We start from the raw sequence: 21,361 nt of genomic DNA, 5'->3' as shown, positions 1-21,361 counted from the left end.
GCACTGTTTGTGCCTGCCACTTTAAGGGTCAGAAGACAGCAGCCAGCAGGTGCGTGATGAGGGCAGCCATTTTAGATTCAGGGCTGCCCATATAAACAGGGCATTTTGCTGCTGGCAGGCTAGGCAACAACATTGCCTGGCTGCAGGGCTGCTGGTATTGTCTGGAGGTAAGGGAAGAGCTGTAGGGGATGGTCAGGAGGCTCCTGGTCCTGGGCATGATCTAAAACAGCACTCTGCTGGGAGTGGGTGGCCTGGAAGGGCTCTCAGTGGTGTGGGAGCTCCCAGGAAATGCCAGGCCAGTTACCACCCTGGTGAAAAGTGGGTCGGGGCACCTTAACACCTAGCCCCCCACAACTGGGTGGGTTAGCCCCTTTGTAGGGTCTAGAAGGTGGACCCCAGAGAGACAGAGAGAGAGTCGGGCCATAGACTCTTAACCTGTCTTGACATCCCCCGACTGGTCCAAGCAGGGGCCAGGACCTGAAGGGTCAAAGGGCCAGGGGCCCACTGCGAGGAACGCCCAAGAGCTGAGGGCCTGCAGTTCCAACTGGTCTGGAGGTGGGTCAGGGCCAGTAGAGCCTAAGGTCCAGGGGGGACTACACCCGTTAGGGGGAAGCAGCTCAGGGAGCTATGTAGCTGGGAATTAAGGCAGAATAGGCTACCTGAATGGAGGGATCTAAGTGGGGTCCAACTAGTAGGATTCTGGGGCCCAGTGTGGGGCCGGTGATATGGATAACATCTGGATGCCATCTGTGAGGCTTGGGCTGTGGTGTAGGGGAGGAATGGAGCCACAGATAGCACCCCCTGGCACTGGGGCAAGAAATGGGCAGCCTCCCACTTAATCAACATCAATGAATCAATTAACAACAAGGCATGGCGGGTGAGAAGGCAGGCGGTTAGCCCAGAAACAGGTGGGTGCGCCACAGTGAGAACGGCCTGGAGCAGGCCCCCTGTTACACTAGACTTTCAAAAGGCCTTTGATCTAATATCCCACAATGTTGATGTGAGAAAATTGGAGGATTGTGGGCTTAACTCTGAGATGGTCAGGTGGGTGAGCAACTGGTTGCAGGATAGGACTAAGAGAATCATAGTGAACAGACTGTGTCATCCTGGCAAGAAGTGGGCAGCAGTGTCCTGCAGGGATTGGTGCTCGGTTCAGTACTTCTCAACATCTTTATTAACAATTTGAATGTGGGGGTGAAGAGCTCACTGGCCAAGTTCGTGTATGACACCAAGTTATGGGGAAGTGTGGTCATGCTTGAAGATAGGCAATAGGTATAGATGGATCTAGATAGGCTAGCAAGTTAGGTGGATCGGAATCTGATAAAGTTCAACATTGAGAAATGTAAAGTGCTCTAACTTGGGACGAGCAACTCCCAACACACCTACAGGCTTGGTGGCACCAGATTGACTAGTACCATGAATGAAAGAGACCTGGGGGTAATAACAGACCACAGTATGAATATGAACCGGCAGTGTGATGCTGTAGCCAGTAGGGCAAATAATACTCTGGCATGCATCAATCGATGCATCTCCAGCAAAACCAAGGAGGTGATTCTTCCGTTCTACTTGGCACTGGTCAGACCGCAGCTGGAGTAGTGCGTCCAGTTCTGGGCACCACACTTTAACAAGGACATGGACAAGTTTGAGAGAGTCCAAAGAAGAGTCACCCATATGATCAGAGTCTTACATGGCAAGCCATACGAGGAAAGGCTGAGGGATCAGGAACTCTTCAGCCTGAAGAAAAGAAGGCTGAGAGGGGACCTGGTAACAACTTACTGCTACATTAAGGGAGTACATCAAGGGCTTGGTGAGCAACTGTTCACCAGGGCACCTGAGGGGAAAACCAGGAATAATGGCCACAAACTCCTGGAAGACCGATTTCAGGCTCAACATTAAGAAAAACTTCTTCACAGTCAGGATGTCCAGACTGTGGAATAAGCTCCCTCCAGAGATGGTGCAATCTTCAAAAGGAAACTAGACAGTCCCTTGCTGGGGTCACCTGACCCCCAGTTATCTTTCCTGCTTGGTGCATGGGGCTGGATCTGATGATCTTCCAAGGTCCCTTCCAGCCTTACAATCTATGGATCTGACTAGTCCAATTAGTTTTGACACCTAATAATATTACTCCCCAAAAAACTGTTGTGTTAATTTCAATAAATAAATGGATGTAGTAACTGTCTGATAGTTAAATGTAGTTTTAGGGTTTGAAATACAGAGACCATATATGGCTTATTATTATTAATACTACTATCATTATTAAAAATCTTTTGAAGCTTTTAGTAAAGATATAGCAAAAGGAGAAACAGTTAAAGAATTTGAAAAGTTAAGGAAGGCTTTCATTTTAATAACATTCCCTATTTCCTTTCCTTTGAAGATACCAATCTCTTCCTGCACTTGGTCTCGTCTAGCGGACTGGAAGCAGACCTGCCCATGCTGCTGCCGCTGTTGCCTGTGTCTCTTTGCTGGGCAAGGTCAAGGGCAGGTGAGCTCCATGCCTCTCAACAGCCACTGCTTTGTGCTTCTGACCAGCTCCCGCTTTTCCTCAGCTAGACCCTCCCTCTGCCCTCTCCACCACGCCAGGCTCCCGACACCCTCCTCGGAGGAGCTCAGTAGAAACAGCCCTGGCCCCTGACTTTTTTCCCAGTTCTGGAATTTGTGATCATCCTGACACGGTCACTAAACAAATGCTAAGGTTTAGCAAAGAAATTTCTCTGAAGACACAAATGTTCTCTCTCTTACAGTTTTCAAGCTATTCACATTTAAAGAGCATTGTGGACAGACACACAGACAGATGGACTAAGCCCTTTACACACACACACACACACACACACACACACACACACACACACACACACACACACACACACACACACACACGTGCCTGTGTCTGAGCCTTCCACCTTGCAACATTCCCAAAGACAAATATAAACATGTCAGAAGTTTTAAGAATACATATTATTAACTTCTAAGTAACTATGAAAAGAAATAGCAATCATTTGACTGAGAACAGCAATGGTAAGATTCATCAGCAGGTGGAAAAAATCATTGTAATTTTTATACTTACTAATCTCTTTATTGATATTTTTTCCATGTTAGTAAATGTGTAGTACAGTACACATCCCCAACAAGACAATCTGTTTTTAATTATTTCAAAAAATTCACATTGCAGGGCATACAATTCCAAAATCTAAAAGGACAAGCTAATGAAGGTGATCTTTGAAATTCTTCAAATAGGATTTACCAGTCTGTTAGTGTGGATAGGCAAATCTTCAAAAAGGAAGCTTACAAGAAGTAGAAACTTGGACAAACAACTAGGGACGATTACTAGAGTGTTGCTTGAGCATGCAGGCATAAAATCAGGAAGGCCAAAGCACAGTTGGACTTGCACCTAGCAAGGGACGTGAAAGGTGACAAGAAGAGTTTCTACAAGCATGTTAGCAACAAGAGGAAGCTTAGGGAAAGTGTGGGTCCCTTACTGAACGGAGAAGGCAACCTAGTAACACATTACGCAGAACAGGGTGAAGTACTCAATGCCTTTTTCATCTCAGTCCTTACAGGCAAGGTCACCTCCTAGAGTATTGCACTTGGCAGCTCAGTTTAGGAAGCAGGTAAGCAGCCAACAGTGGCAAAAGAACAAGTTAGGGACTATTTAGAAAAGCTGGATGTGTACAAGTCCATAGGGCCGGATGAAATGTACCCAAGAATACTAAAAGAGTTGGCTGATGTGATTGTAGAGCCACTGGTTATTACCTCTGAAAACTCATGGAGATTGAGAGAGATCCTGGATGACTGCAAAAGGGCAAATATAGCACTCATCTTTAAGAAAGGGAGGAAAGAAGATCTAAGGAACTACACACTGGTCGGCCTCACCTCAGTCCTTGGAAAAATCATGGAGTAGGTCCTCAAGCAATCCATTTCTAAGCACTTGGAGGAGAAGAAAAATTATTAGAAAGAGCCAGCATGGATTCACCAAGGGCAAGTCATACCTGACTGACCTGATTGCCTTCTATGATGAGATGAGAGGAGGGTAGTAAAGCATGGTAACAGGTTACCCAGAGAGGTTGTGCGATCTCCATCCTTGGAGGTTTTTAAGACTTGGCTAGACAAAGCCCAACTATATCATCCTATATTGGCCGTGATGATATAGTTGGGGATGGTCCTGCTTTGAGCAGGAGATTGACGTCCTAAGGTCCCTCCCAACCCTAATTTTCTATGATTCTATAATATCATTTCCCTTGATACTAAACAGTTATAAATGTCATAATAATTTTGATGAGTAAGTGTAACCTACCTTTGTCATTCCTGAAATAATTAGATGGATTCCTTGTGGCATTTCACCTTCTTCACATATAACATCTCCATAATCATAGCAAAGAAGTCTTGCTTTTTTCTGAAAGTCACAACAATCATAGTCATTGTAAGTTGAAATAAACCAGTATGGAATATATGGTGTGTAGCAGCACATGAAAGACTATACATTCAAACACTACGTAATCACTATCATATTAGGAGATAATAAATATTATGAGATATTTTAAGACTTCATATAATATGTTACTGAGTAGAAGCCTTCACCACTCAAAACAATCAATGCAAGTTAATATTGTACTAATAAGTATTACAATGCAATTACTTTCCTTAAAGGAAGCAGCAATGGCATAGGCCAAGGCATTAAAAAAAATCCAAATCTGCTTGTGATTTATTTAAAAAAAGGTTATAAAATAATTTAACCTTAAATATGTAAGCTACCAACACTCGCTCTCTTTTTTTTTTTTTTTTTTTTTGCGTAGACTTCATTGTACAGGGGAAGGCAGGCATGCTATGGAACCCATGTGCTATGAACCACAATTACTATAAGGTAAGCAATAATTCCACCTTTTTTGAATGATTTATTATATAGATTCTATTGCTGATTAAAAAGAATCTGTTGGTTTACTGGAAGATGGACAGTAAGAATCCTACTTAAACAATGGATGTAAGACAAACCTACCAAAATGGGCATCCAATCTGGAATCCTTTGCCAAGGAGTAGTAGCTTGTAAAATAATGCACTGAGCTCAAACCTGATAAACCTGCTCTATAGATTTCAGAAATAGGCACATGCTTCATTCAGCAGAGACAGTCTCAGTTCTTGTGGAATGAACCCTGATGAGACTAAGTGGACCCACCTAGCTAATTTGCATCATGCTTCTACACACACAGAAATCCATTTAAACAATCTCTGAGCGGATAAAGCCTGACCCTTAACCCTATCAGCAAAAGACTGTCCTGAATTATTTCATACTGTCAGAACAGCAGGAGGTTTTAAGGTTCCATGTAGATCCGTCCCAGGTCTAGTGCTTTTAACATGTTTATTCGCAATTTGGATGCTGGAATAGAGAATGCCTTGAGCAAATTTGCAGATAACATGAAACTGGAAAACACAGTGGAGGATTCTTGACAGACTGGAAAATAGGATTGGAGCCAACAGTATGAAGTTCAACGCAAACAAATGCAAGCTGTTAAACCCAGGGAAGAATAATCAAAAGCATATATACAAAAATAGGAGCTAACTGGTTGGGTGACAGCATTGCTGAGAAAAAATCTTGGGGTTTTGGTAGATCATCGATGCAACATGAGCCAGCAATGTGATATGGTCACAAAAGAAAAAAAAAATGCTATTTTGGGCTGCCTCAACAAGAGTATTAATTTAATAAGATTATGGGACTACTCTACTCATTACTGGTTAAGCCTCATCTAGAATATTGTATGCAATCCTGGGCTCCACATTTTAAGAAGTTAGAGAGGGGTCAGAGATGTGTGACAAGAATGATAAAGCTGTGTAAGGAACAGTTGAGAAAACTAGTTAAATATAACTTGTCAGAAAGGCAATACAGAGGGCACATGATAACAGTCTTCAATTACCTGTAAAATATGCCAGATAAAATGTGCTGACACATTGCTGTGCCTGTTCTTAAGTTAATTGTGGCTCATTTAACTTAACTCTACTTCATTCCAGAGGCAAGCCTGTCAGGCTACATGCTCTCCCTGGCCGACTATTGGCAGAGGAGCAGCAATGCATGTTAGAAGGGCTACATGTGTAAAGGGCTGTGGCACTTCTACTTTGATCTGAGTCAAAACCTGGAACCATCAGGATCACCTCAAATGAGACATCTGTTTACAGCCTGAGAGATTTCTGGTGCATATTCCATACATATGGGTTGTATTCCAGTTTGAATTGTTTTTACAAGAAAAAGTAAAACGAAGCTGGACAAGTGAGAGTTAATTTGTTAATGTATGTGGATTGCCTGTTATTCATAGAAGAACTAAACTTACTTATTGGGAATTATTTTTTCTCAGAAAAAAAATAGTACAAATGTTTCCCAATTTCAGGTACGCACCTCCAAGGCGCGAACCATTCAGAATGTTTCAGTCCCACAACTTAACTCTGGCTCATTAAGCTGTTTAAGCAGATGATGTACATGCTTTCCCAGCTGATAAGCTATAAAAGACAGACTATGCATCAACGCTCATCTTTTTGGAAGAAAGAAAACAGTGAGGAAGTTTTACTTGAAGATTCACCCTAACCTCCCCTTCGGTTCAGTCAGTACAAATAAACAGCACCATGGAGAACCAACACTAGGGAAAACTAGTCATGTAAGGACAACATTGTGACGAGGGATGTTGCAGGAATTAAAGGTGATTATGCAAGGTCAGCATGGATATGTGCTGTACTAGAGGGACAAATGGATCAAGGATTTATGCAATATGAGAGGGGCTGTCATCATTATCTAACTGATGGCCCCCGTGTTCCCATCAGGGTTCCTGCTGCAAAGAATCTAATCCAGTCTATCAGAACAGGATTCACCTCTGATAAGCACAATAGGTAATGTGCAACTGTGGATTGTCTAAGTGCAGTGAAAGCTGGAGCCAATCTAGTAACAAAAAGTGCCAAATTATCTACTAAGGAGAACTCCTGACACAAGGACATAAGGGGCATGTCTACATGTGCGTTAATGTGCCGTAATTACGGCACATAAATGCGAGTACCTGTAAAAACAGCTACTAACTTAATGCGTGATAATTGGTACTACTGAGCTTTTTTTAAAATCTTTTTCATGACATTAATGTGCAGTAGACTAATTCTCCTGCGCATTAGCACAGCTTTTGCCATTATGTGCTAATATGCAGTAGAATTTGTCCACTGCACTTTTAGCATTTCATGTAGATGTGCCCAGTGTCTCCCATGCCATTGACTTATTCCTATCAGTAGAACTGTAGCTTGTAAATTTAGTTCAGGAGGAAGTGTTATAATTGACCTAGTTACCTCTGATATTACAACAGCTCCAATTAGGAGTGAGGTGAACTATTGAACTGGATCTATCTATAATTATAACAATTAGATATGATTGTAATAATTTTGCTTATGTAGAAACTAATTGCTTCACATAAACGAGAGATTTCAATTATACTGAATTCAAGGAAAGTTCAGAGTCTGTTTTACTTTGCTGGAGACTGAACCTAGGATCATCCAAGTCAAAGGTTTAACCAGTGTGTTATTTCTTTAAAAAAACATTTTAAAATTAATTTTAAGTCCAATTAGCAAGTTTACTTGTAAATTTTCAAAAAAATTAATTCAGTATTCAAAGAATAAATACTTTAAAATTTGGTCAGGATACGATGAATTCTTCATACATAACAGTAGTTTAATTCTTTCAAGGGAAGAACTCAACTGAGCCTTCATTGTGAAGTCAAGACTAACACCTCTATAATACTTTTCTTTGGAAAATAGAATATAATATATAAATCAAAACCAACTAAAAAAGTTAAATATTACCTGAATGAATTCAATTTGTTTCTTTTCATTTTCTAACCAACTGATATTTCGTAGAAGTTCCTCTGCAGTGGGTGGTGCAATAGTAGATGGAAGAGTTCCCAGTTGTTTTTTTTTAATGAGAATCATCTGCTCATGAAGAAAAGAAACCACTTTTGTGTATTCAAAATGTATTGAATTCTATTGTGCAGATAAGCTCTTTACATGGATTATTTCCACTGAACCTCTTATTTTGAAAATGTTCTTCCCCCATATAGAAATATATGGGGTAAGTCTTAATGTCACCTCTGTACTAGCACAAACATATTTTACCATTGTGCTGTACTTAGATGCCAATGCTTCAGATATATATACATGCTTAGCGTTATCCACTGTGAGAAGTTCAACTGACTTCAACGAAACTACTCAAAACACACGCTTATTTTTTTGTGGAGTGATAGACCAGTTTGGGCCTTGATGGAAAGCAACTGATATTTTCTACCACTTCAGCATTTAAGAGGACTGGCTGATAGTGTGGGGACAGAATAAAGGGAACAACGACTTAAATCACTACAGAACATCTCTGATGCAAAATCTGCCAGAAATGTTTTTTCTAAGTGTAGACTCGAGAGTGTATACACCCATTAATCAGTGCATACACAAATCATAGAGAGGTACTGCTAATAGTAGGCCAGAGAATGGAGCTAGGCATACCATAACCATATAGGTTGCACAAAAGTGTTGAAAAATTTTGCCTTTAAGACTTACAGCACTTACCCAGCACTTACGTACAAGCCATCTTTGGTACATTTGGTTTTGTTCTCAGACAAGGGAACTCCTACCCCACAACTCTTGCCCCATTCCTCACAGCCCAAGTTTCGAGCTACCCTACCTCCATTTCAGTGCCCCCCCTAGACAGCACCCAGGGCTCATGCCCTGCTTGCCCACCACTAATTATGTTACTCTTTCAAAATCACTCAGGATTTAATCCTGCTTTATCCAGGGTCAAAGTTGGGATGATTTAGCTCTCTCTTATCACTACAGGCTCATTCATGTATATGAAACAGTTACAGCATAACAGCTGCTGATTGCTCCTCAGCATCAGCTCCCCATCTCCTTTTGAAGCCACAACAAAAGTATATTTGTCCATACCTTTCATTGTGAATAATGAAGAATCCAAAATTATCTCTGGGCAAGTAAAGCTTGCTCTTTAACCCTACCTGCATGAGCTATGAATAACTTAGGGGATACTATAAAAGGACTGTTTCTGTCTGCATCAGAGATAAACCACCTAAGCAAATCTCCTGCATGAAAAATAGCTTCCCCTCTGGTTTGGAATGTAGCTTGGAAAAGACAAATAAGTGTGTAAGGTAAAAATTAGAGACCACTCATTGGAAATAAGCTTAAGTGTGTATGGTTAAAAAGGACTTAAAGCTTAGGACTTCAAGGCCACCATGTGGAGTAGCCCTTCTACAGAGGATCTAGACATCAATTTTAAAGAATCAGAAGAGTTAGAATCATAGAATCACAGAAAATTAGGGTTACAAGGGCCCTCAGGAGGTCATCTAGTCCAAGCATCTGCTCAAAGTAGGACCATCTCCAACTGTATCATTTCAGTGAAGGCTTTGTCTAGTGTGGTTTTAAAAACCTCCAAGGATGGAGATTCTGCCCATTTCTCTGGTTAACCTGTTCCAGTGCTTTACAACCCTCCTAATGAGAAATGTTTTCCTAATATCTAATCTAAATTTCCCTTGCTGCGACTTGAGACTGTTGCTTCCTGTTCTGTTATCTGCTACCACTGAGAACAGTCTAGCTCAGTGTTTCCCAACCTTTTCCAACCCAAGGCACACTTACATTAATACAAATTTTCCACAGCACACCTGTCAAGGCATTCCCCATCCTCATACCTATTGTAACTTATTGCCATGGCAAAATTCTGTGGCACACCTGTTCATTTCTGATGGCACACTTTTGTGCCACAGCACACTTACTGGGAAACACTGGTCTAGCTCCATCCTCTTTGGAACCACCCTTAGGTAGTTGAAAGCTGCTATTAAATCCTACTTTTGTTCCTGCACCCTCAGTAAGGTTTCTTCAAAGTATAGCCAGCTCTCTCGGACTCCTCTCCCCCTCAGACTGGTCTCCCAGGGGATCCTGCCCATGAGTTACCCAAGTCAAAAAATTTGCTTGGCTGAAGTCCAAGGTCCTTGCTCTGTTGCTCTCCACCCTTCCTTTTTTCAGGATCCTGAACTCAATCATCTTGTGGTCACTGCTTCCCAAGTTGCCATCTACTACTACATTCCCCACCAATTCTTCCCTGTTTGTTAGCAGCAAGTTGAGAAGAGCACAGCCCCTAGATGGCTTCTCCAGCATTTGCACCAGGAAGTTGACCCCAACACTCTCCAAAAACTTCCTGGATTGCCTGTACACTGTTGTATTGCTCTCCCAGCAGATGTTAGGGTGATTGAAGTCCCCCATGAGATCAGGTAACTTGCGCTAGTTGTTTGAAGAAAGCCTCATCCACCACATCCTCCTGGTCTAGTGATCTATAGCAGACCCCCATCATGACATCAATCACCCTTGTTGCTCTCCCCCCTGACTGTAATCCAGATTCTTTCAACAGGCTTATTGTCAGTTACATACTGGAGCACTAAGCAATCGTATTGCTCTTTTACATAAAGTGCAATTCCTCCTACTCTTCTCCCCTACCTGTCCTTCCTGAACAGTTTATATCCATCTATGACAGTGCTTGAATCATGTGAGCTCCCACCAAGTCTCTGTTATTCCAACCACATCATAGTTCAGTGGCTGTGCAAGGACTTACAATTCTTCCTGCTTGTTCCCCAGGCTCTGCACATTCATGTACAGATACCTGAGGTAACTAGCCGATTGCCCTACTTTCTCAGAAAGAATGAAAATGCCTCCCCTGTTGCCCCCTCCTACATGCACTTCCTCCAAGTTACCCACTTCCTCACTTACCTCAGGGCTTTGGTCTTCCCCAAGCAAACCTAGTTTAAAGCCCTCCTCACTAGGTTAGCAAGCCTGTCTATGAAGACGCTCTTCCCTCCCTTTGTTAGGTAGATCCTGTCTCTTCCTAGCAATCCTTCTGGGAGCAATATCCCATGGTTAAAGGAGCCAAAGTCCTGCTGGTGACACCATCTGTGCAGCCACATATTGATCTGCAGGATACCCCTACTCTTGCCTGAGCCCTTCCCCTTGACCAGAAGGATTGAGGAGACTATCACCTGAGCCCCTATTCCTTCGCTCTTGCAACCAAAGCTTTGTAGTCATTTTTGATCTGCTTAGGGTATCCCCTGGCAGGATCATTGGTGCCCACATGGATGGGCAGCACTGGGGTAGTAGTCAGAAGGCTAGATGATTCTCAGTAATCCCTCTGTGACATCTCAGATCTGGGCAAGCAGCAGACTTCCCGAAACAACAGGTTCAGGTGGCAGAAGGATGCTTTCATCTCCCACAGAAGGGAGTCTCCAACCACCACCACCTGATGTTTCTTCTTGGTGGCAGTGGTCTCAATCCTTCCCACCTTGGGGAGGCCTGGTCTATCCTCCTCCACCAATGGAACATGTTTCTCCTCCTCTGTTGCTAAGGCTCCATATCTGTACTCCAGGCAAACTGATTCAGGTAGAGATGAAGATTTTTGCTTGCTGCCAGAGGTCACAAGCTTCCAGCTTCCACCTTCCTCGGAGTCCATGGCCTTTTCTTTCTCCAGCCCTACCTTTGGCAGCCCTTCCCCCACAGTCCTACAGGTCTCCCTCAGCATCGAATCAATAAAGTCCTCATGGCAGAAGATTTTTTGGAGCCTTGCTACCTCTTCCTGTACCTCTCTTGCCTGCTGCTTGAGGGACACCAGCAGGAGGCACTATTCATATCGTAGGCACTCTCCCACCTGGCCATCACTGGAAGGAACCTGCAAACTGCAGTTTCCATAATGCCAAACCAGGGCCTGGGTGGAAGCCTTGACAGTGAGCAGTCCTGCTTGGACAGACACATCACAGGTGCAAGCAGGGGCACCAGTGGGTTTGGCATTGTGACATCCTCCAGCCATTTCCTTGGGTCTCAATCTGCTGCCTCTCTCTTGCTGCCCTTCTTCCAAGCAGACCTTCCCTAGCAAACTCATCTGTAAGCTCGCTGGTTTACTGTTCCTGGGCCCCAAAAAGTTCCTTTTACCTTAATTCCTCTCACCAAGCTTAAAGCCTCCCCATTCAAAGAGGGAAACAGCAAACTGACCTGCAACAAGAACAGTTGAACAAGAACAAGAAGGACCCTGACAACTAACACCAAGCTGGCCACAAGTAAGAACAAGCATTTTGTGAAAACATAAGGAACAAAGACCATAAAAGACCATAAAGTCAAAAGACCATAAAATATTAGTAGTTTTGGTCCACTAAAAAATCCAAGATGCTTTTATTGCTTGGGAAACACCTGTTTGTGCATGATGCAGAGCACATAGCCAGGGGTCACACAAACAGATTGTTGCCTGAAACTAGAGCTCCAAATGGGAAATGGCACAACTCACAAACATTACTGACCTCGGCCCCCTTAACTTCCAAAGAATACATCCTCTGTTTGTGGAATGCATAGCTCATGTCAGGGGATCAATCTGAAAAGTTACTTCTCAAAAAAAACTCATTGGGAGGTCCAAACTCATTAAAGCTGCTCACAGGACCTGCTGAATCAAGCATGGCTGCACCAGGGGTAAACCAAACAGGCAGAGCAGAGAAAGAGAAAGATAAAAAAGACCTTATGAGAGAGGACATTGCTGAGTCAATCTCAAAAATCAAATTTCTAAAATCTTCTACGTAGGCAAGAATTGTAATGGGGGGGGAGGGGCGGAAGACGTTTTGCAGCTGGTATACTGATTTTTATTAAAGACGCTCTGTCCTCCTTAAGCAACAATATTCCAGACATGTAGATAATACTCAGCCTCTGGATGCAAAATTAATTATAATAAATCAGAAATGGATGTGGCCCTCAACAGGTGCCCCAAACTCATTAAGTGGCCCTCCAGCTGAAATAATTGCCCACCCCTATTCTAAGATGTAAGGTCTTTCAGTTCCAAACATAATGGCATATAATCATGTAACTCAGCTGAAAGATATTATAAACTGGTATTAAATGGGAGTGGTATGAGAAAATGGATTTCTCAGATGTATTGGTACACTGGGGAAAAGACAAAATCAGGCCAAAATAACTTATAGATCACCCCCTTATTCAGACTACTTCAAGTCTCTAGAAAAACATAAGGCTAGGGACAGAAATTACACATAAACTGGTATAAGTGATTGCCAACCGGTCTAAACCTGTAATAGAACAGAGTTCAGTGCACATAAATCAATTTCAAAACAGTGGAATCCTGTTTAAGATCGACCTGGATGCATGTAGTATCAGACTGAATCATACTAGGTTAGACTGATGCAGATCCCCTCCTGACACAAGTTAGGTTGCAGTCCCCTGGCATCCCAGGATGCATTACAGCCCAGCTCACTGCTAGCTTGCTTTCACAGGGCAGGTTTTTACTCCTGCAGCCCGGCTCCACTAGGCATCAAACATCCCAGCCCTGCCCCCTCACCAGCCTCCCACCTCTTAGCCACTGGGGCATTTGCCTTGGGAGTTCCTACTGCACCTGCTGTGCAAACACCAGCTGGGGATGGCCAGGGCAAGGGGGTCCATTTCCCCACCCTGTTGCGGCCAAGAAGCGGAGACCTGGTGGAGGGGTGGGGCTGGAGTGTTCACTGCCTGGCGGAGCTGGGAGGCATGTGGAAGTGCCCTCCACTTTCTGGCCTTGGCCAGTGCAGGCATCTGCCTGCCTTAGCCAATGAAAGCGTGAACATGAGTTCTGTTTGTTAAGGTCCAATCTATGCAGCTTAGAGAAACCTGCCTACACTGGATCAGATTCACCTCGGGCTTTTTGACTGTCTGTACTTAGCCTAAGAGTTGCTTTCCCCTTGCCCCTCCCCATTAGCCTCCTTTGCTAAAAATAAAGAATTCCTCCCTGGAACTTGTCTATAAAGATTTGCTGCTTCCATTTAAAAATGATTTTCAGCATTTTGTTTAAAATATTTTTGCTTCTGCAAAATGTAACCATTACAACCTTGGAAGTTGAAGAATCAAGCAACTTTGCTAAAATGCGCTTGCCAAGATGATATGACTGAAAGCCTTGCATGCAGAAGCTAACATATACAAGCAGACTTCTGAAGTACTTTTACCTTCTCTATTTTGGCTCCTTCATTTTTATCAACAATTCCTCCTGATATCAAGACTTTAAGAGTTTCTGAAGCTGTGTTTAGCACAGTTTGGACTGCTTGTTTGGTTTTCAGAGCAGTAACAATATCTGGATAATCACGCTGCATTAAACCTATAATAAATAAGAACATGTTTTGACATTTTCACCTGAATATACTTTTAAGTGTGACATTGCCCCACACATGGAGATAAATATGGAGATAACACCCTAAATATGTTAGTAAGTTAATAAAAGGAAAATTATTTGTTTTATTTCTGTTAGTTATAGTCTATCTTCTCTTCCTTGTTATGGAAAAATCATTCACTTTATATTTTTTGTCTGGATCTTCCACAAAATAAGAAATGTATTACTGTTTCTGACTTTGATTTGTAATTCGGGGAGAAAAAAAAGACTTTTTTGCTCTAACAAAACATAAACATCTATCAATAAGGCAGGAACTATTTAAAAAAACCTCATTACCTCTTGTGCATTGCTAAATATATACATGATTAACTTTTTGTCTGATTTAATTCCAATATTCTTAGCTTTATTTTAAGTTTGTTTTAATTTTTGAGTCTGGACCTTTTAGGATAGTATGGATAATATTTGTGGGCTTGACCCTTGACTTCAGTACCCATGCTTTACCTCCAGCACAGCAAGGTATCTGAGTCACTCAAGCTGCCTCCCTGCATGGAGGCAAATCCCAGTACCAATACTCTAAGCCAAGTTTTGTATCTGGTATATGGAGGCAACTGCAGTATTCAGCAATTTCTACTGCATGAGGAGTTCATTAAGAATGAACTCATAAACTACTCAATGAGTTCCCTATCAGAATTAATGAGCCACTCATGACTATTTGTCTTAAACCGGAGAGAAGCCAATATTCCACTGTCATCAGTGCTTATGCCCCACCTCTTGATGCCAATAGAACCAAGGAGTAATGCCAACCTGACCAAGTCTTTTCTGATGTTCCAAAGGGAAACAGTCTTATTCTTCTCAGTGATTTCAATGCCAGAGTCAGAAGGGACTCTAACCTCTGGAACTGAACCATCAGCAAGGAAGGAGTAGGAAAGGTCAACTCCACTAGCATCCTCTTGACCAAATGTGCAGAACATGGATTCACCATCACCCACACCCTGTTCCACCAAAAAAACAGGCACAAGACAACATGGCAACTCCCACAATCTAAGCATTGGCACCTGATTGAGTATGTCATCATCTGTGCCTGAGATTGCAAAAATGCCTGCATCACCTGAGCTATGCTAGGAGCTGATGATTGTTGGACTGAACACTGATTCATCCATTTAGTTATGTCACTCAGACTGGTTCTGAAACAATGGCTGCAGCAGAAGCAATGCCAATGGAATATCAGTGTTGAAGGACTCAAGGACCCAAGCAAGCAAGCAAGACCTCTTCCACCAGTCCCTCAACCAAAAACTGGTGAATTCCGATCTACAACAATGGGAAAATATCAGCAGCATGGGGGTGCTCTCAAAGCCACCATCATCAGCACCCGTGAAGAGACACTTGGATTCTCTACAAGGAAACATCAAGACTGGTTTGATGAGAATGACCAGGAGATCCAAGAGTTGATCAATCACAAGCGCAAGGTCTCTTGTGCTTGGCAAAATAACACCAACTACAAGCAAAAGAAATTTAATCTCTAACAAGCCAAGGCAGAGGTCCAAAGGAGGACCTATGATATGAAGAACAAATGGTGCAAAGACAAGGCTAAGGAGATTCAACATTTTGCTGATACACACAATATGCACAGTTTTCTCAGTGCCACCAAAGCCATCTATGGTCTGAGCACTCAGGGACTAAACCCCTTGAAGCCTAAGGATGGAGAAGACCTGATCAAGAAAAGGGGAGCCCATCAAAGCCCATTGGAAGGAGCATTTTGAAGACCTTCTCAATAGAAACCCTGTTGTTCACAAGAGTGTTCTCAACTCCATCCTGTAACACTCAGTCAGAGATGTTCTCGGAATCTCTCCAACCCTCGACAAGGTGAGGAAAGCCATCAAGCAGATAATGACAAGGCATCTGAAGCAGATGAATCTGAATCCCCACAGAAATCTTCAAGCAGTGGGGAGAGGAGCTTACATCACACCTTAATGCCCTCATCTTAAAGATCTGGAATGATGAAGAAATCCCAGAAGACCTCAAGGATGCCATGATTGTGACGGTCTTCAAACAAGGAGACAAGTCCGACTGTAGAAACTACAGAGGGATCACCTTGCTGTCCATCACAGGAAAGATCATTGCAAGAACAATCCTGAAGCGTCTTCTTCAATTTGTTGAAAAGTTCTCCCTGGAATTTCGGTGTGGGTTTAGGGTATCAAGAGATACAACTGACATGATCTTCACAGCTTGCCAGCTGCAGGAGAAATGCCGGGAACAACATAAGCCTCTCTACGTGGCCTTCTTTGATCTCACAGAAGCTTTTGACTCTGTCAGCCAAGAAGTGTTGTGGAGGATCCTTTTGAAGTACAGATACCCACCAAAATTTGTCACCATTCTCTGATTGCTCCATGACAGTATGCAAGTGGTGGTTCTCAGTAATGGATCTATCACAGATCCCTTTGAGGTTAAAACAGGAGTTAAGCAAGGCTGCATCATCACTCCAACATTCTTCTCAATATTTCTTACCAGGCTGGTATATCTGACCACCAACAAGCTTCCAGCTGGAGTGAAGCTAAACTACCAAATGGATGGTAAGCTGTTTAACCTCAGCCAACTCCGAGCCAAAACCAAGACCATTCCAACCTTAATCATTGAGCTCCAATACACTGATGATGCCGTAGTTTGTACTCACTGGGAAGCATACCTTCAAGCAATCGTCAATATCTTTACCGAGGCAAACAACAAAATGGAACTGATGCTTAACATTTGGAAGACTAAGGTCCTCCATCAGCAAGCTCCTAATGAACAGTCCCCAGGTCCGGTAATCCAGACCCACAGTGAGACTCTGGAGAACATTATTTCCCATACCTTGGAAGCTCTCTCTCAAAGAAGGCTGACATTGGCAAAGAAATCTAATATTACCTCAAATAGGCAAGTACAGCCTTTGGACACCTGAAGAAATGGGTGTTCGAAGATTGTGACATTGGTTCTGAAACCAATCTCATGATTTATCAAGTGGTCGTGATCCCCACCTTGCTGTACAGAGCTGAGATGTGGACAACATACAGGAGACAACTAAAGTTGTTGGAGAAGTGCCATCAATCCTGCCTGAGGAAAATCTTCTGAATCCAGTGAAAAGATAGATGCACCAATGTTGTCATACTCCTACAAGCAAACACCATGAGTACTGAGGTGGTGAACATCTGTTTGACATCAAGTTTGTTGGGCTGGCCATGTCATCTGAATGTTTGACTCCAGGCTCCCAAAGCAAGTTTTGTTATTCCAGCTCAGCCAAGGCATATGGCTCAAGAGGAGAGCAAAGAAAGTGCTTCAGAGACGTTCTCAAGGCCAATTTAAAAAATTGCAACATTAATGTCAACTCATGGGAGACTCACCCAAGACTGCCACAAATGGAGGAAGAGTCTGCTGCAGGGACCTTAGTACTTTGAAACCTCACAACAACAGGAGATGAAAAAGCAGAAGTGGCAGAAACAGTGTCTTGCAGACCAAATCAAGAATCCAGGACCACTCACCCCACACAGAAACACATGTCTGAGCTTCAGTAGAGTCTGTCAATCCTGGATAGGCCTCATCAGCCAACTTGAGACACATAGATGAGACAATCATGGAAGACAATCATCCTCAACTGCAAGGGATTGCTGAAGAAGACTGCACGGAGCAGAGTAGGAGTTTTGAAATGATGGGAGCCCAAGAAGGGTGGCTGTGCCTTAAGGAAACGATCCTTCGGGCACAAAGTGAGACAATCCCCGTGCGGGGTAAAAGAGGGAAAGGGGCCAGGAGGCTTTCCTGGCTGACAGCAGAAATCCAGGGCAGCCTAAGGGCCAAAAGGGGAGCACACAAAAAGTGGAAACAAGGAGAGATCACCAAAGACGAATATACCTCCTCTGCTCGTGCTTGTAGGGAGGCAGTTAGACGGGCCAAAGCTACCATGGAGCTGAGGATGGCATCCCAAGTAAAGGACAACAAGAAATTGTTTTTTAGATATATAGGGAGTAAAAGGAAGGCCCAGGGAGGAATAGGACCCCTGCTAAATGGGCAGAAACAATTGGTGACGGACAGGGGGGACAAGGCTGAACTCCTCAACGAGTTCTTTGCCTCAGTGTTCCTAAGTGAGGGGCAGGACAAGTCTCTCACTGGGATTGTAGAAAGGCAGCAGCAAGGCGCCAGACTTCCATGCGTAGACCCTGAGATGGTGCAGAGTCACTTGAAAGAACTGGATGCCTTTAAGTCGGCAGGCCCGGATGAGCTCCATCCGAGGGTGCTGAAGGCACTGGCTGATGTCATTGCAGAGCCACTGGCAGGAATATTAGAATGCTCGTGGCGCATGGGCCAAGTCCCAGAGGACTGGAAAAGGGCTAATGTGGTCCCCATTTTCAAGAAGGGGAGGAAGGAGGACCAGGGCAACTATAGGCCAGTCAGTCTCACCTCCATCCTTGGCAAAGTCTTTGAAAAAATTATCAAGGCTCACATTTGTGAGAGCCCGGCAGGACAAATTATGCTGAGGGGAAACCAGCACGGGTTCGTGGCAGGCAGATCGTGCCTGACCAATCTAGTCTCTTTTTATGACCAGGTTACGAAACGCCTGGACACAGGAGGAGGGGTGGATGTCGTATACTTAGACTTCAGAAAGGCCTTCGATACGGTATCCCACCCCATGCTGGTGAACAAGTTAAGAGGCTGTGACTTGGATGACTACACAGTCCGGTGGGTGGCGAATTGGCTGGAGGGTCGCACCCAGAGAGTCGTGGTGGATGGGTCGGCTTTGACCTGGAAGGGTGCGGGCAGTGGGGTCCCGCAGGGCTCAGTCCTTGGACCGATACTCTTTAATGTCTTCATCAGTGACTTGGACGAGGGAGTGAAATGTACTCTGTCTGAGTTTGCAGATGACACAAAGCTATGGGGAGAAGTGGACACACCGGAGGGCAGGGAACAGCTGCAAGCAGACCTGGACAAGTTAGACAAATGGACAGAAAACAACAGAATGCAGTTCAACAAGGAGAAATGCAAAGTGCTGCACCTAGGGAGGAAAAATGTCCAGCACACCTACAGCCTAGGCAATGACCTGCTGGGTGGCATGGAAGTGGAAAGGGATCTTGGAGTCCTAGTGGACTCTAAGATGAACATGAGTCGGCAGTGTGACGAAGCCATCAGAAAAGCCAATGGCACTTTATCGTGCATCAGCAGATGCATGATGAATAGGTCCAAGGAGGTGATACTTCCCCTCTATAGGGCGCTGGTCAGACCGCAGTTGGAGTACTGCGTGCAATTCTGGGCGCCGCAATTCAAGAGGGATGCGGATAACCTGGAGAGGGTCCAGAGAAGGGCCACTCGTATGGTTAAGGGCCTGCAGACCAAGCCCTACGACAAGAGACTAGAGAAACTGGACCTTTTCAGCCTCCGCAAGAGAAGGTTGAGAGGCGACCTTGTGGCTGCCTATAAGTTCATCACGGGGGCACAGAAGGGAATTGGTGAGTATTTATTCACCAAGGCACCCCCGGGGGTTACAAGAAATAATGGCCACAAGCTAGCAGAGAGCAGGTTTAGATTGGACATTAGGAGGAACTTCTTCACAGTTCGAGTGGCCAAGGTCTGGAACGGGCTCCCAAGGGAGGTGGTGCTCTCCCCTACCCTGGGGGTCTTCAAGAGGAGGTTAGATAACCATCTAGCTGGGGTCATCTAGACCCAGCACTCTTTCCTGCCTATGCAGGGGGTCGGACTCGATGATCTATTGAGGTCCCTTCCGACCCTAACATCTATGAATCTATGAAAGTCCTGGTACCCACACTCTCAGTTGAACATTGCACCTATGCAGAGAGGCTTCTGACTAACTGAAATGCCTCCCTGCATCAAGGCAAATCCCAGGACCTGAGCTTTTGGTGCAGGAGGTAGCTAAAGCATGTAGCAGCTTCAGCTGTTGCATCAGAGGCAATGTCCATTAATCGGTCTATTTGGACAGCCACATTATTCTGGTTGTGTAGGGCTCTAGATAACTACAGCCACTAGAATGGCTGTAGCTACTCAAAGCCTTTGCACAGCTAGTAACTGTTAGTCACCCTTATGCACAGGGGATTTATGCAGCTACATGTAGCCATGTTAAGTCCCTTAGTTGTGGCTAGACACCATATTAGAATTTAAAATGCCAATGTAGCCATGTAAGCCACTAACATATGTGACTTATGCAGCTACATCAGTTGTTGAATGTCACCCAAAGTGTCCATTTCTTATGGCAGAGCTGTCCAACTTCTAAGTGTCCAAGAGCCAAATGAAGTATAGGCTGCACCAGTGGGGGATTAGTGAGCCACAAGACCACAGGCTATAATAACCAGTCCCCTCTACCGTACTGTGAGCTGTCCACCCCTGGAGCGGAAGCAGGAAGCAGAAGCTGAAGGAGGGAGGGAGAGCCTAAAGACCTTAGCTGCAATAGCAGCTGGAGTGATAAGAGGAGCAACCCAGGTAGGAGCCTGGGGGACATACAATTGGACAACCCTGCCTTATGGAATGACGTGCATAACATAGACTTTTCTGCTTAAACTGGGCCAACATGAGAAAACTATCAGCTTTTGTTTTCATTACGAAAGTGGTCGGTAGCTGAGTCTAGCATGGTTACATTTTGCTTGCCAAATCAGTATTGTCTATTATATGGAATGCGTAAAATGGCATCCAAAATAAAATGTGTAACCACATAAAAGGAAAATTGATTCCAGCTACAAGTCTAATGGAAACAAAACAAACTTCTGAATGAATCTGTAGAGATGGAAGCCAAATTAAACTTTCACTTCCCTATGAAAGTCTTTCCAACTGAAATCTGAAACTACAATAAGCAAGAAAACTTAAAAATCCATTCTTCTCAGCAGTTTGTCAGTCAACACTCTCAGGATACATAAACTTGCTTCACATCTTCACCAGAATCCTCTAGTTATTAGGTTTGGTTATTGGTTATTAGTTATTAGGTTATTGGGACACCACACACTCTGCTAAGGTGCTGGCTAGACACCAGCCAAAGATGCATAAAGACTTCTAGCTGTAATCCAGGGGCTGGCAATCTGTGACAAACTGCAGGCCAGAACAACACACCTGTGGTCTGCTGTGATCTGGGAGTCTTCAGCAGTGTATCAGCAGTGCAGGTGGGTGTTTTCCCTGGCTGGGGCCAGGCTGCGCTGCTGCCACTTCTCCCAGCTACCT

At 44.0% G+C, this 21,361-nt stretch overlaps 1 protein-coding gene across 1 annotated transcript in view; it reads right to left on the bottom strand.

Moving 5' to 3' along the window:
• LOC102565360 (sodium/hydrogen exchanger 10) overlaps nucleotides 1-21,361 on the bottom strand; it is a 192,129-nt gene that overhangs the window by 48,204 nt on the left and 122,564 nt on the right. The window contains exons 19-21 of the mRNA XM_059721332.1: nucleotides 14,019-14,167; nucleotides 7,816-7,941; nucleotides 4,292-4,390 (exon numbers count right to left, since the gene is read on the bottom strand). Coding sequence (XP_059577315.1) covers nucleotides 4,292-4,390; nucleotides 7,816-7,941; nucleotides 14,019-14,167 — 374 coding nt within the window. The remainder of the gene's footprint in view (nucleotides 1-4,291; nucleotides 4,391-7,815; nucleotides 7,942-14,018; nucleotides 14,168-21,361) is intronic.

This window comes from Alligator mississippiensis, chromosome 2 (genome assembly GCF_030867095.1).
Source record: "Alligator mississippiensis isolate rAllMis1 chromosome 2, rAllMis1, whole genome shotgun sequence".
NCBI classification, from domain to species: Eukaryota; Metazoa; Chordata; order Crocodylia; family Alligatoridae; genus Alligator; species Alligator mississippiensis.
Note: the sequence above shows the minus strand (reverse complement) of the source record. Positions and strands in the feature narration are given on the sequence as shown.